General features: G+C 40.3%; 2 protein-coding genes across 5 annotated transcripts in view; one reads left to right on the forward strand and one right to left on the reverse strand.

Moving 5' to 3' along the window:
• The first annotated feature begins 31 nt into the window (after nt 1-31).
• rbm18 (RNA binding motif protein 18) lies at nt 32-15,509 on the forward strand. Of its 4 annotated transcripts, XM_085279389.1 has the most exons (7): nt 32-260; nt 1,231-1,344; nt 5,599-5,725; nt 6,514-6,600; nt 10,181-10,293; nt 10,826-10,926; nt 13,727-13,864. In XM_085279389.1, exons 2-6 carry the CDS (start codon nt 1,238-1,240, stop codon nt 10,908-10,910), a joined length of 519 nt encoding a protein of 172 aa, XP_085135515.1. In that variant the 5' UTR covers nt 32-260; nt 1,231-1,237; the 3' UTR covers nt 10,911-10,926; nt 13,727-13,864. The 4 variants fall into 4 exon arrangements, 3 of the variants coding, with proteins under 3 accessions (XP_085135515.1, XP_085135513.1, XP_085135514.1); XR_014893026.1 differs by having other exon boundaries at nt 10,181-10,926; nt 13,727-13,774; XM_085279387.1 differs by lacking the exon at nt 10,181-10,293 and having other exon boundaries at nt 37-260; nt 13,727-15,509.
• Nucleotides 4,281-16,028, reverse strand: part of morn5 (MORN repeat containing 5) — a 39,812-nt gene continuing 28,064 nt past the window's right edge. The window contains exon 5 of the mRNA XM_085279391.1: nt 4,281-4,429. Within this exon, the coding sequence (XP_085135517.1) occupies nt 4,371-4,429 (59 nt within the window). The 3' untranslated portion in view covers nt 4,281-4,370. The remainder of the gene's footprint in view (nt 4,430-16,028) is intronic.

The raw sequence follows: 16,028 nt of genomic DNA on the forward strand, positions 1-16,028 counted from the left end.
GGCGATACCAAACAGTAACCGAGTGCTCCCATAGGACTGCGCATGCTCAAACAAACTACGTCATCACCCCGCGCCTTTGTTGTCAGACGGTAGCGAGGTATCGTCAGAGCTAGCTCGCCTAGTCTCTAATATAGAACGAAAACAGTTTAGGAAATGATTAATTTGACGTTTTGACGCACCAGAATCATCCCGAAGGTGGGATCAGTGGTAAATCAATTCGAAGAATTCGCCAGCGAAGAGGAAGTTTGACAAACAACGAGGTAAACGGAAACTCACTTAGCTAACTGCTGCAATCCACTGCTCTTCTATAACGAAGTGACTGAGAGCTCATCTTCATCACATATGTTACCACCTGCATAACCGTGTCTGGTTTAACTCTACCCGGGCGGATCTATCCGAAGAAGTTCCGGAGTTAAGGAGTAGAATTGTACAGTTTGTTAAACTAAGATTATTTGCTTAGCTTTTCCCAGATGTGGAGTCGGAGTTTTGCTTTTTCAGATGTTTTCAGGAACTATGTGTTTATTTGACAGTGCGAGGAAGTAACCCACACTACGTCGTTTCCTGATTCTGTTTCCTGATTAAGTTAAAACCCCTGTTATGAATACATACATCGGCACAACCTTTGCGCACATATTGCACACAACTGCTTTAAATTTTAATTGAATGAAATTAACTGAGTTAGATTAGAAAATCCCTAAAATTCACTGTTTAATTGGACACTTTTCAGAGATTAGATCATTGGCGTGGTAGTGGCTATGTCGTAGAAAGCATGTTGGTGGTGAAACTGCCAAGCAGAAGGAAGAAAAAGGTTCGTGGATGTAGGGAAGGAGGACAAGGAGGGTTGTTGTGACAGAGGAGGATGCTTGGGATAGTGTCAGATGAAGGAAGATGATCAACTGTGGCGTCCAATAAAGGGCAGCTGAAAGGCAAAGTTTTGAGACTCTTTATTATTTATGTGCAGTTAATGTGGAAGCTGTTTATCTGACGCTTTACTTTTTTGACCTTTCCTGGATTTTTCCTTCAATGAGGGTATAATTAGCTGAATATCTGTATTTGGTTGAGCGTGCAGATGCCCAATAGGTGTCCAGGTCTTCTCTGGTAGGTTCCTTCATGTTCCAGAGATTTCCAGAGGCAAACGCCCAGCTGTTGAGTGTCTGAGCTCCTCAGCTCCATGCAAATTCATACTTGCGATAATCAAAAACTCTGCCTTTTGCTTCTTTTATCCCACAGATTCCACATGTCATCGGCAGCAGAGACAGTCGAAAATGCCTCTATTATTTCAGAGAGCACGGCCCATGATGGAAACCGCTTGTGGATAGGAAACATTGATCCCAAAATCACAGAGTGAGTAAAAAAAAAAGTCAGCTTCTGCTTTAACGCAAGCTCATATTTCATCTTCATTGATCCACCAGATATCACTTTAGATAGTGTAAATTATCTACAACACTTTAATCCGTTAGTAATGATTACAGGGATCTGAGCTCATAGTCAAAGAGCCACTGGGATTACAATAGAGCTGTGCCATAGTGAGCATTTTTAGGAGTTAAATGTAACGTTTTCAGCGTCAAATGTGCGAAAGCGCCACTTTAATATGGAGTAACATTTAGTGATGGCTTTTAGTGGGTGATCTGTGGTCACTGTAATAGATGGTATGAAACTGAGGCATTGGTTTGTACCTTCTACCCCATAGAAAGGCAATGTATTGTGTGTCCGTATATGATTGATTAACTGTGTGTGTAGAGTGTGTGTGTGTCACAAGCTGAGACTGAGCAGACAGGGCTGGGTGTGTGAAAGAGAGGCAGTGAAGCGCGGAGACCTGCTCGGCTAAGGAGCAGCCATCATTCCTCAATCACCTGCCCTGTTTACTGTTTCTGTGTCAACCTGGAGCTCTGTGTGTGTGTGTGTGTGTGTGTGTGTGTGTGTGTGTGTGTGTGTGTGAGAGTGTGAGAGAGAGAGATGTTTGGGTGGCAGCTGGTAGAGGCTTTGACACCCAGAAGAGTCTTGACAGAGCATCACATGCAAATCCTTTTTGTTCCTCCTTCTTTGTGTTTGCTGCTGAATGCTAAAGACATCCCTGCATATGCTGTGATGAAGAGGAGGTAGTTTTTTGGGGTGAGGGGTGTGTTTGTACGCCTGTGGGGGCTGCTGGAGAATGTACGGGCAGCAGCTCTGGTGGGCGTCTAGACAGGCGTTTCCTTCCCCTTTCCCTGCTCTGCTCTGCTTCTTCTTAAATGGCCCTCTACTTCTCAGTATGGAGGGAAAACAAGAGAAATGCTCAAGGCCCCCGTTGCTGATTGGGAAGATTAATTAGCTCCGGGATAGCACGCAGTACCCCCTGTGTTTGTCTGGGTGAGCCAAACTCCCTGCAGATGCAAGGTGCTGATGCCACAAGGAAAAATGATTGAACTGAAACAAACTGTTCTCAGCATTTAAAATCAATACAACTTTAAACTGCCCCCAATCTTAATTTATATCATTTTATTACAAAAGATGACATGAGTAATTTATTCTGTGAGGGTGAAATTTTATTTCTTTGAGCTTGGATCATTTGAAAATACAAAAGTGTGCAAAAGTCTTAAGCCCCACTTGATTTCTTTATATTTTGCTTCCAGTGATACACACTTTGTCTTTTTTTAAGCTTTCTGAAGGTCTTTGAATGATTTTTTTTTTTTTTAGATTGCACCCATCTTCAGTCCAGTCCTTGTACCTGGTCGTCCCAAAGGAATGTTTTTTGTTTGTTATGACACTTAACACTCACCTATGAAAAGTTTTAAAAAGGCACCTAACAAACTAGATGAACCAATGTTGTGTCTACACATAACACACAACTTAGAAATGAACCAATTTTAATGTGTATCTTTAGGTATATTGTGACTAGCAGCCTGTCACAAAAGTATATAGTTTGTTCCAATTTCTGTAGTTGAATCTACACTGCCAAATATAATTGGGTTTGACTTGGAGGAAACAGTATTTTGCAGTAGCAAGGTGATTTCCAAAGAACTATCAGCTGAAAACTTGGCATTTTGATTTTGATCCACAACGCAATACCATCTGGAAAGCCTGGAGAACTATTCCTAAAGACTTCTTGTAAAATTGTTGCATTTTTCAGTGCTGGCGTTTAGGTGAGATTTAGTTCTGTTTCATGTTTTCAGTGCTGTTTTAGGTGGTTCAGGGTAAAACGTTACACTTAATTTGAATACAGTGAAAAGCAGCACTGTGATTTTGTGTGAAGTCCTGTGCACCGTTCTGTTTGATTATAAGCTTCCCTGTTGAGAGAATTATGAAATTTTCCTATGAGTTCATCTCTTACAATGAAGAGAGAAGAATTTATTCCACGCGTGATAATTAAATTGACCTTTTCTGCTTTTCATCCTGTTCAGATATCCATTGGGTTATGGAGAAACTATGATGTTGTTTCCCTTTTAAATTTTCAGTAAAAATCCCACAGTTCCTGTCACAGTGCTAGTTGTCAGTTGCACGCTCTTTTACTCTTTACAACTGCAGATAGCTGCATTGTCAAGCAGTCAAACCCTAGCTCCTCCTCTCCAAATTCTTCCCTTCTGACCTGCACTTTTCTGGACCGAACCTTTTGTCTTATCTTTTTCTGGACTTGACTCACATCCCCCCCTGTCCCTTCCTTCCTCTCCTCTTGTTTCCTAACTCTTGTATCTGTCATACCTGGCTTCTCACCTCCTCTCTTCTTTTGCCTTGTGCTCCTCTTCCTACACCTTTCACCTTGCCATCAATATCCCCTCTCTGAACTTTAGTCTCCGTTTGCTCACCTTTCCCTCCCTTTCCTCCCCCTTCTCTTCCCCTCTTCCTCTGGTGGGTTTTACAGCCCCCAGGAGGAGCTCTCCATTGTGGTTTAGCATCCAATAAGGTTCTTAGTGTGTAACCTCTGTTAAAAATACACATATGCTCAAACGTCTAACTATATAGCTTTTTCAAAGGACGGCATAGTTCACTAGTGCACAGTTTTTGTTTACTGAAGTGTAAACAACAACTTAAGTGTAATCTAGGGCTAGATGAGCCACTGTCACATGGGGAGGCTTGCAGGGTGTTGTCTGGGAAAAGCAGAAACTGTCGTCGGTCTAAAGCCCCCCAGGGAGTCGTAGAAGACATTAGTACAACCTGTAGCTTAGAACCTCGCTTCACTCTGAGAATGCCACATCAAGTCCCTTGCACATACACTGCACACTTGCACATTGACATTTTTCTGGTCTCTCACACACACACAAACCACTTGAGGATTAAAAATAACAGGCTCCTAAACAATAAAAGGCTGAAGCATTAATTTCTCTTTAACAGTTATACAAAACACCTGGGGTCACTCTGAGGCCTGGACAGTCACACAAGGCAATGGCACCAAATCAAGAACACAGGAGGGCGTCTGTTGGACTCTTTTCTTCGAGCGTTTCAGTTTTTTCCCCTGTGACAGAAGACAAGAACATGTAAACAAAAATAAAATCAACGACTTGCTGAAAATGTTTGGCTTCAACTGTTTGTGCATGTGCACGTTCCTTGGGTTGACACAAAATATTAAAGTATACAAATGTGTAACTGTAACCTTTTTTTTTTTTTCATAAACTGCTGATTGAGTTGGTTTGCAAACAGTTACGGGTGTTGTCGTCTTTCATACAGTGAGGACTGCTAAAAGCCATTTCTTTGCCTTCACTCAGGAACATGAGGAGTTAATTCTGTGGTGGTTTCAGTGACTAATCAGCAGGGCGATGTGTTGTTTCTTGTTGAGGAGTTTTCACAGTGATTCAAACTTGTTCTTGGACCTCAAACAGTTACTGTAAATGAGTCCATTGACACTCTTAAAAGAAGTCTGCAACAATTTTGCTAATTGATTTCACCATTTCAGTCATTTTTTGAGCCTGACTCACACAGTTGACCCCAGCATCTCGAATGTGTCAGTATATTGGAACTTGGGATGGACACTTTTTCCTGTTTTCTTCTTAACGAAATGGAAAAGCACGTGCTGCTCAGTTTGTGTTGAAAACAATCAATCAGCCCCGGGGTATTTACAGTAGTGTAGCAGCGAATCTAGTCTCCAAGTGACCCTGAACTCATTGCTCTTTTCTGTACTGTCAAAAGAAATGTTTTTTTCCCATGGCTGCAAATTGCTGGTTAAACGCGCGCGCACACACACACCTACAATCTCACAAACACTGCATAGCTCTTCAGTGACCACATGTATGCTCATTTGTAGTCCTAAGCAGCGCCGCACAGTCAGTGGAGGTTGTTTGTGCAGATCTCTGTGCTCAGGGGGGATTTTAAGCTTCCTCTGTTTTATTCCCTCATTGTCCTGCTACTGTATCCTCAGCATTGTCTCAGTCAGAGATTTACTGTCACCGGCCTGCCACACCAGCTGGCCTGCTGCTAAAAAGGTGTCAGGGAGAGAAAGCTGTCATTCTCATTAGCCCCACTTGACAGATTTACGGGGGCCAAATACAGCATGGACTGAGACCCTTTTGCAAAATATCAAAGTCATTTTGCCTTCTTATTTCCCATTTTCTGTCTTTACGGAGCAGTCTTTTCTTACACTTTTTTTTTGCTCTCTCTCTCTTTCGCTCTCTCGCTCTCTCTCGACAGGTATCACCTGGTGAAGTTGTTAGAGAAGTTTGGCAAAGTGAAACAGTTTGACTTCCTGTTTCACAAGTCTGGGCCTTTGGAGGGACAGCCACGAGGCTACTGCTTTGTCAACTTTAGCACCAGGGAGGTACGTGCAGCATGTTTATCTGCATATAAATGTCAGTTGTGTTAAAGTTTGTTTGTTTTTTTTAAACCCACAGAATGTGGCTTTGTACACTAGTACGTAAACTCAGATGCATGAAATACCAGATTTATCATTTCTAAAAGTAAATCCTCAGTTGGCAGGAGTAAAACGAGTCATTTCATCAATATAGGAAAAATATTTGAACTTAAAGATCTGATGAGAAACAATTTTCATCCACTATGAGTTGGATGTTTTATGAAAATGACCCAAACTGAGTGTAAAAACGTTCATGAGTCAACCTGAAGCAGTGTGCGTGTGTGTCCTGTTGAAGTGGGCTTTATAGGGAGCAGGTTTAAGCTTCACAGGTTGTTTTGGAGCGTGCTGTGGGATTGAGATAAGCATCTAGTTTCACAGCTAGTGTCTATCAGTGGGATATGAAGCCCTCCCAAAAGGATTATACAGAGGAAGTGTGTGTTTATCTTTCACACTCACACACACTTACATGTAGACACGCTTGGATAAAGAACTGCATTAATATAATTTAGCAACAAAGCCACTTGCACATTTGATTAGATAAAACTGTATTTATTCACACTGCCTCTCATACACACAGCCACACACTCAGACACCTCAGTTATGGCCTTCTGCTGTTATGAGGACTAATGATTTAATCACTCGGATGCAATCATCAAAGCTGATTTTTAATCACGACTTAAAAGCCGCCCCTCTGTCTTTCTCTCTTTTCCTCTTCCTTGTTTTCTCTGTGTTTGTGTTTCTGTGGCTGCATGCAGGAGGCTGAGAGGGCTATCCAGTGTTTAAATGGGAAGCTAGCTTTGTCCAAGAAGTTGGTTGTGCGCTGGGCGCACGCACAGGTGAGGGTAAGTATCACGCTCACTCCCAGCATACAATACTGCTCTGAATGTGGCTGACATTTTGGGTTTAATCTGCAGGTATAGAGACTAAATATAAATATTAGATCTGTGCATTAGAAAAATGTTAGGCTCTCTAATGACCGAAGGGTTGGGAGAAATCACCAAAATATGTGATGGCAGAGGTCAATCTGGCTTAGGGTGAAAGATAAAAATGATCCGCCAGTAGTGGTTTTAATTTTAGTGTTTTTGCTGTCAGAGCCAGTTTACAGAGAGCACAGGGATCCCAGCACAACCAGCATGCCTGTCTGTTAACAATAGAAAGCCTACTGGCGAAGGGTGAAAGGATATCCTGTATAGAGACGAATCACGCCCTACACACACACAAACACATGGTAGAAGGGGGTCAAGGTCAACGCTGCCGCCTTTAAGAGAACACGCTGTGAGATAAATCTGCTCAAAGATTTACCTAATAACAGTTCAATCAACCGTTTCAAGCAAAAGTAGTGGCTGTTTATATTCATGCTTCTACAAGTGTTCATTTAAAAAAAACAAAAAAAACAATTTTTGTGCCACTAATAAAAATGACCTTGAACCACTTAAGTAACAATCTCCCAACATCTTTGCCACTCGCCTTAGCTCACATGCACTTTTTTAGGTGCGGTACTATGAAATCAAACATTTCCTTGCATAACTATTGTCCAGTTATGCAAGTCAGTTATGCAGCTTGCATAACTGCTGCATGTAAAAACACTTCCATGCAAGAAGCATCTCTAGCGTAGGTTATACTAACAGGAGAGCACGGTTAATCTTGTGAATAATTTAGTGTACTGTAGTGAGTGAATATAATCAGCTGAATGGGGTCTGGTTCTGACCCCTTTTTTTTCTTCTTTTTTTTAATAATTAGCAGTACGTGTAGGGTAATATAAATAATTCTCAAACTTAATAATTGTTTTATTCTTTTAAAGCTTAAAATGACATATTAACAGTATTTTTCAGGGTCAAGTTGGGGTCATCTTAGATTCAACAGACCCCAGACTGTAGCGTCAGGTTTGTTAATGTGAGGATTTATATGAATAAACAGGTTTTTGACTCTTTGCCTGCATGGCAGGCATACAGTAAATGCTGGTTCCTCTCAGTAAATACCATTTTCTGTCTATCAGCTCAGGCAGTTAAAACACAGTCTTGGAGAATATTTATCTTGCTGTCCTCTCTGCCGCATACGTGACTAACAGAGTCAGAGAAAGTGCAAGTTTTTTTAGGAATTAGTTTTTTAATTATAATTAAATTGTCAGTGGGTTATAGACTGGGGTTGACCTCGGCTTCCAGCGAATGTTGTTGGTATTCTTAAGCTTTGTTCTGTTAAAGTAAGCTAGATATGCGCAACCCCATTTTTCCACTCTGCTGCAGTGTGTTGATGGACGGTCGTTATCATGTGACCCAGCAAACTGTCCTGCTAGACTTGATTGCTATAATTAAAGTTTCACAACAGGGAGTATCTCCGCTTAGCCTGCAGACATGGATTTGCCTCCCTCCTGGCAGAAATGAATTCACACATCACCATTATCATGACCTTTGTGAAAATAAATTAATATTTCAACCACAGTCATCTTCACATTGTTCATCAATCTTTCTCCCTCATGTTGTAGACTCCCCCACATTTTCTTATTGTGAGTTTTAGGCGAGGAAAAGATTAGAGGTTTAAGCATGACCCATGTCGTATGTTCCAAAAAAGATGGCACCGCAACGCTCAACTTCACCCATCACCTCAGGAGCTTTTTCCTAAGAGGTATCTGATCATTAAACCTCCTTCTAAAGCATGCAATATGTGCGCTTTTCCCCTTTCTTAACCTTTGTTTGATGCATAATTTCAAGGGTTATGTTTCTTATTAGCTACAGAGATTACAAAATGGGGTCAATTGCAGATCACTGCCAATTCCAGTGAAGCCGGTATACTGATATTTCAAGTGGACTAGTCTGTGAAGTGCGAGTCACTAATTTTTGCAGTCCCGTCTTTGTGAGCAATCTTCCACTGATGGAGCCGGCTCAGGTCAAATTAAAAATGAATTACATTTTTGCCAGCCTGTCTTCATTGAGTCCAACCCAGGAGTGATGTGCTGGGATATGTGAGTCACAGACAGGTGGTGTTGAAGTTATCCAATCATCCAGGCTTACATCTTGACTTTATTTAAAGCTTTGAAATGGAGGGAATTACTCTGATGATCATTTATTTAAGGATGTCCACAATCCTCAGATTTCCAAACCTGCAAATGCAACTGTTAAAGATGGCGTATTTTATACCCATACTTATATAAGTAAGCTTATCTATGATGCATGCCACCTTTGGAGATGAAATGATTTGTGTGGCTAAAAGGGTGCAGTGCTAATTTATCAGCTTATCCTAGTGAGCTTAGTTAGCAAGTGCAACACACAAACACACTTATCAGCTTTATGCTTGTGTCAGGGCGCCTGCCGTGACCCTACCTGTAACTGAGTTACCCAGTTGGATGAGTAAAAAAAAATACCCTCACTCGGAGTTGATCTGAGGGTAAACTATTATTTTTTTTAATACCAGGTATGCAAGTTTTCTTTTTAATGCTGCAAAGTGGAGCATTTTAGCATGGGAGTCTTTGGGGTCTCATTCCTTTTTCGAGCCAACCTCAAGTGGTCACGAGAGGAACTACGGTTTTGTACACTTCTTCTTGGCTTTATTTGTTTGTACTCCGTGTTGTGTAATAGGCTTTTACTTTTAAAACAACTTGATATTTTAAAAGTAATCTATTACATTAAAGCATCATGTATGCATTAGTTACTCGTTTGAGTTTGTTTGCTTTACCAGAAACAATAAACGGTTTTCATTTAGTTTGTGCGTGTTGATTATTCATCCTGAGCGTGTGAAGTCTTCTTAGTATATTGAGTTTACTTCATGATATTTCCAGCACCTCCTCAACTATTTTACCACCCGGTTGGGTGAACTTGTTACTTGTTAGAAAGTAAAAGTTATTGGTGTCATATTGTAAGGTGATACATCCAACACTGAATGAATTTACAAAACAAAAGTTTAACTACATTTGCTATGCATTTCTCACTTGTCAGCCAATTATAGTGCAGTTATTTAGATATTTAGTTTTATTAACCTAATTTAAAATGCTATCTCCTGAAAAACAAATTTAACAACCCAAATTTAGCTTTATTTGCAGGTTTTGGAGTGTTTTCAGATTCAGTGTGCTCTTATTGGCTGCATTCAGATCTCTATGCATTCCAGCCACATGCCTTTAGGAATAGGTGGAAGGGAAGGGTCCTGGCTGGTTGCATGGTCATTGTTTTTACTCTTATTCTTGGCTATACATGTTGTTTATTTCATGGGACTGTATGTAGGAATGTGTGTGCGTGTGCTCTGCTGCATTTATGTAACTTCATGTAATGTCATGTGAGTCTGTCTCGCGTCCACCGGCTGAACTTCGCCAGATGGTTTCCAAACGTACTGCACACGGAAACTGCTGCGCCAAGTGCTGGAGCTTATCATTACCCATCATGTGACTGTTACTTTGTTTAGTTTTTCTTTTTTCTTTCTTTTTTTTCTCCACAGGTTTCAGTTTTGGCTGTTGGAGATGTTTGGAAGGTGGTTTTGAAAGGAATGAGTGCACGCGTTGGTTGTTGCTCATCAGCTGGTCCCACTTTTATCCTCGATCATCCCTTAGGGTGTGATTACAAGCCGGACGTGCTTGCTTGCTGCTTGGTTACTGTCTGTTTGACCGGAAACAAACAAGATCAATACTGTAGTTTAGTAATGTTCATATTTGTGGGAGAAAACTGGAGCTGACTTCAGAGACCTGCTGTTAGTATTTATTAGAAGGTCTGTTGTTTTCTAAATGTCTGCCTTATTTTATTTGGCCCTGTTCAAACTTAGACCTAAAATGTATCTCAGGGGTAAAATGCTGTTAAACTGATATTAATGATTAGGAATTGGAATTTTTAGAAAGTTAAAGTTTGATTGATGTGTACTGTGAGCTGTAATCTATATCACAGTCCACATTATATCTTTAGGACATATTCAGTCTCTTCCACTGATTGTCTGCTTCCCTGTATCTTGTGTATCTTCTGCCATTACTTACTCTACTTGTTATTTTACTCCTTCTGTTTATCTCTTTTCATCTGTCTGTCCATACACGTTTCCATCATTGTTTGTGTGGGTCTTTGTTTGTTTGTTTTTGCCCACGTATGTTGTTTACAGAGGTTTGAAGGTTTTCGTAATGACAAGACGATGCCTCCCAGCCTGGAACCGTCATGCAGCGGTTCAACAGAGGATGGATCCATAACAACCAACCACCTCAGGTTGGCATCAACAGCAGACACACACGCACACATATAAACTTTCTGCTGTTGTATCAGGTTTTGTTTTTTCTCTGAGTGTGTTCACATATGAGCTGAAGGCCTGAACTTTTGTATTTGAATGGATTTGAATTGGTTTCTAATCTGTCGGCACCCAGTGCAAAGATGAGCCAGTGGGCATCGAATTGCCTTCTTCTTTCTCTACCTGTCAGTCTTGCTTAAACCTAAGAAAGAATTTCTAGCAGTGAGAATGCTGCTGAAGTTTACCGTCTCCTACTACAAGAGAGAGCTCCAACTACTAAAACCTGAGCCTCATAACAGTTGCCATCCTCAGAGAAACTTTATTGCATTGAGAAGGTGATAAAATGGCAATAAGACAGTCTGCTACCAGTCAGCCTGTGATTGAACTGGATTAAGTTGGCATGTACACATGCAGTCTATATCTGATTAACTGTGATAAATCGGTGAAGATCGCTAATCTGGTGCTGTCTCCTTCAATGTAAATGCACTTCAACTGCTTACATTCAGAGTCTAGCAAGAACCTCATAGATCCGAAACAGAAATTCAGATATTTCTGTTTATCTATTAACTTTTACATAGGATTGTAACCAGTTGGCAACCAGTTGAGTCATGTCCCCAACTGCAAAGAGACCAATTGCAGACGAGTTGCAACTGACACCAGTGTGATGGCAACGTTATAAATTAAACAGCAGTTATTTGCAAGCCTTCTCCGATCTGTCTGAGAGTGACTGCACTCAGTCAGAGTCAGACTGCGATTGTTTGGAGGCAGGTTGCCTTCCACTCGGTGACCTATGCATTGATTGAAAGTGGGCACTCATAGGTTAGGGTGTTGAATGCTTAAGCTCTGGGTGACCAGTTGGTTGTTATAACTACTTGCAGGGGGTCACTGAATGGGGGAAAAAAATTTAAAAAAGTAAATGCAATCAGTAGAAAACACTTGTTTATTTTTTTCCATTCATTCTTTTCCACTCATCCAACTTTGGGGGGAGGGCTGGAGAAACCCATGAAGCATTTCACCCACTCTGTGAGTGTGACCTTTTGTTACATCCACGATCACGTCTCTCTTCTGACATACTGTAATTAAACCTTAATTAACCAAGCCAGCACAAATACATGAAAAACAGAAGTTTCAGACATATTTTGGACCGCATACGGGCCTAATGTTATCTCAAGAGCTGTTCTCTTTCTTTTAGTGTAGTCCAAGTACCTTCTGAAAACATTCACATTTAATGAAACATCCATTTTAAAAACAGTCTGAGATGTCTTAAGAAGAAAAAAAGAGCTATTTCAACAATGTTCCTCAGTTTTTCCTTGCATTACAATTTTACAGATCAAAGTGGATCTTATAAAAAAAACACGCAAAACGCACACGCTTGAAACTAAACAATAGTATTTTACTCATTTATGATTGAAATAATCATTTATGATTTAGAAAAAGTTTAGCTATCCTCACAGCTCCACCTCTCCAGCAAGAGCAGTGCAATTTGTTAAAGAAAATGAGTTATTATTAGCTCCTCAGCCATTCTGATACTTTGTAAAGCTGTCCAGCAGGACTGGATTTGACCCTTTGCCAGGATGCATGTCTGACACCTCTGCTATAAAACATTCTTCACGGTACTCAACTGTGGTGCTGAAATTATTGAAAGACCACATTGGCTCCAAAGACATCAATGGAAGTGTTGAAATTCTGTCCGACTCCAAAGTATGCCATTATAGCAGCCACATTTGCAGCCCTTATTCCCATATACACACTTGCAGGTCAACCAATTAAATAAATAAAGTGCTGTTAAGTCACTCTGTGGCGTTTTCGCCTCCTACTGAGGTAATCCAGCCTAGAGTCACAGCAAAACGTGAAATACACAGCATGAATTTTATGCAGGCTACTCAGTGAGTATACATCCCACTGGCAACCAAAAAAAGGCAACTCTTGGACTTTAACCTGAACTATGATATTTTCCTTTACTATTTTGGGGCCTTTTTACCCTTTATTTTGATGGGATGTTAAAGAGAAGACACTCAGCAATTGGCCTCACGGTGGATTCACCTTACCATTGTGAGGTAAAGCAGTGCGCTGATCAATGATCTTTTCCTTAACATAAACAACAGTTTTAGGGGGATTAATAATGCATTTGCAGCCTATTTAAAATAAGACAAATGGAGTGTAAAAACGGTCAAATGCCAAATTAGGTTCCCCGGAGTGAGCAGACTCACTGAGCAGAGTGTTTTTTACCCTTTAAATGTGGAAGCTGTTAATTTTGTGTAAATATGTCGTGGTTGAAAAAAAAGAAGTAATTTCGTGTTGTTGTGCAGGAACCTCTCATCTATCTGCTGCAAACCTCAAAGTCACTCTATCCACACAGCACAAGAGAGGAAATATACACTATAGCTCTCTTTTTTTCCCTGATGGCCCCTCTATTGTTTTCCTCTCCAGTTTTTTTTTTTTTTTTTTTTTTTGCTACTTCTCGCGCATACTCATTCCCTCATTTCCCCACCGCCTCCCCACAAGCACTGCAATTTTTTCCCACAATCTTATCTCCTCTGCTTCTCCAAATTCTGTTTCACCATTTAAATAAAAGTAGTCCTCTGTTTCACTGTTCATTCTTCTGTATTTTATTTTAAACCTGTCCACCCCCCTCTCACTAAGACTGCTATTACCTCCTCTTTCTGTCCCCCAGAGTCTGTACATCAGTCCTATTTGTCCCTCACACTCAGTATCAACACTAGTATTTCCCCCCCAGCCTCGCTGCTAACACCTCCTCTCATTTTTTCCTTCTTCCTCCAGCACGAGTGCTAAGATCCGCGCCATCGAAGCCAAGCTCCAGATGATGGAGGAGAATCCAGACGATAGCTACTCAGGCCCGTCTGCCTACGTTTACAACAAGCCGCCAGAGAGGAAACGCTGGGAGCCCTACTCTAAATCACACCACAGCAACCAGAGCAGGCCCCGCAAGTTCAGGAGATGACCCATCCTCCCACTTATTCTATCCCCAGCCACCCACCCCTTCCTCTCTAAACCCAAAGCCAGCGTCTACACCTCAGCCCCCACCTCCACACAAACAGTTTCCACATTCAGTACTTTCGACTGTCCGATGTGGGGAAAATAAAAGCTCTCGAAGGTGAACCCTGACTGTTAAGGAGTAACCACAGCCATCATGGACGGCACCCAAAATGGGTTTTGGGTTGTTTTTTTTTAAAAATTATTTCAGGTCTCAGAATCATCGGTCATTATTTAGCCGGACATGTGACCCAAACCTGGCTGACGTGCAGGTCGGGCCTCTCGTCGGATCTGCCTCATCACGATTTGCAGCGATTGAACACAGTTGAAAGTGTTAAGCGGTGTAAACGCTGCTTCTCGTTTTGTTTTGAACACATCTTCTAACTTCCAGATCACATTATTTAATTAAGGAATATGTTTCTTTTGGAGGGCGGGTTGGGCTTCGGTTTGTCCTAATTGGTTACTATTAATGGAGTGTAAAAATAATAAGCCACAAGCCGCTTAGCGACTCTCACTGCGAGTTTTAGTGTGTGTGTGTGTGTGTGTGTGGGCGCGCTTGATTTCTCCCCCCTTTGTTCTTTTTTTTGTTTTGTTTTTTTTCTTGGATCTAATTTTATACGACTGTTTTTAATGACTTTTGCGTAGCATTTAGATCCATCCCTGGTCGCATTCTTGTTATTTAAAATTCTCCATTAAAGGTAAATAATCACTTCGCTCCTGTGTTTTTCATGTTGATGGTGTTCTTTGTTGCCATTAAAATATTTTGTTTCCATTGCCCAAAAGCTCCCTCTCCTCACCACATGTAACCCTTTCGTTTTGGGGGTTTTTGTTTGTGGAAAATCAGCCATCATGGATCAAATCATTTATTTATTACCAGAAAGAGCATCTATGTAACAACATTATCCACAATAATCATATAGTCTTAGCTATTGTAGCCTTTTGAGGCTCACTTTTCCCACTCTGGTATGATGAATATTAAGTAGTTTACTATTTTTGTGCAGTTCCTGTAAATACTTCCAATACTTTGTAGGCCTTTTTGTAAGACTGATTAATGTGGACACATTTTCCTTATTATAAACTGCATTTTTTTTTTTCATTTGCTGTCATATTGGGCATTTTTTCTTTATTGGAGTTTGAGGCTCTTATGATTTTTTTTAAAAAATAAAAAAAAAAAAAAGAGACGAAATCCCGATGAGACTGTAAACTGGATTTAATTGGCAGATGATTGAATTTGCTGGCCAAATGGCCTTTTCTGTTTTTGTGAGGTTACCAAGTAGGAACTGTTGGTCTACAGCTCGCAGCGGGCTAATTGTTGGAGAAGACGGAAGAGCACAATTTCGTGCAGACCGATGGACCAAATCCTACCTCTTGACATCACTCAGCTCTTCGTGGGATTTGTTTGTTGCTGTAAAATCATTCATGCGGCTGCAGAACATTTGTGAAATCCATTACAGCATTTTTTTTTAAATTCTATTTTTGTTTTATTTTATTTATTTATTTTATTTTCCTTGCCTGTAATTATCTGTTTTCAATAAAGGGCCCACTGGATAAATATATCCTTTTTAGTTCATGGATACACATTCGGGTGTATTTTTTTTCTTCTTTTTTTAAACGCTTGGATCATTTTTGATGGAATAATTCCTGAAGTGTAGATTTACAGATAATCATGGATCCGCTGTGGAAAGCGGGATGATTGACATATCGATCTAAACTATTGTAGGCTCAAACATATCCTGTAATTATAAAGCTCAGCCTTTTGTTTAATGGCTCCCTGAGTTTCTGTCAGCGTTTAGATTCAGTTACATCAGCTCCTATAGTTTATGTATTTATGTATATGTATTTATACTTTTGCATAATTGTATTAAGGATTTACATTAAAAACAAACAAACACATTAATCTGTGGATTTAAACGTAGCGCCAGCTGTGTTTGAAAGATCTGTGAATCGTGAATATTTGCCCTACTAATATACATCTTTTAACTTATTACTTAAACATCGAATTTATTCTTATTTTTTAATGAATTTTAACTTCAACCAGTTTTATTTTATAAATACATGATGCCTTGAATCGCAATATTTATGTTCTTTA

Source organism: Mchenga conophoros, linkage group LG7 (assembly GCF_057382185.1).
Source record: "Mchenga conophoros isolate Kocher_MC1m ecotype Shallow Benthic linkage group LG7, M_conophoros_male_GT1.1, whole genome shotgun sequence".
In the NCBI taxonomy this organism is placed as follows: Eukaryota; Metazoa; Chordata; class Actinopteri; order Cichliformes; family Cichlidae; genus Mchenga; species Mchenga conophoros.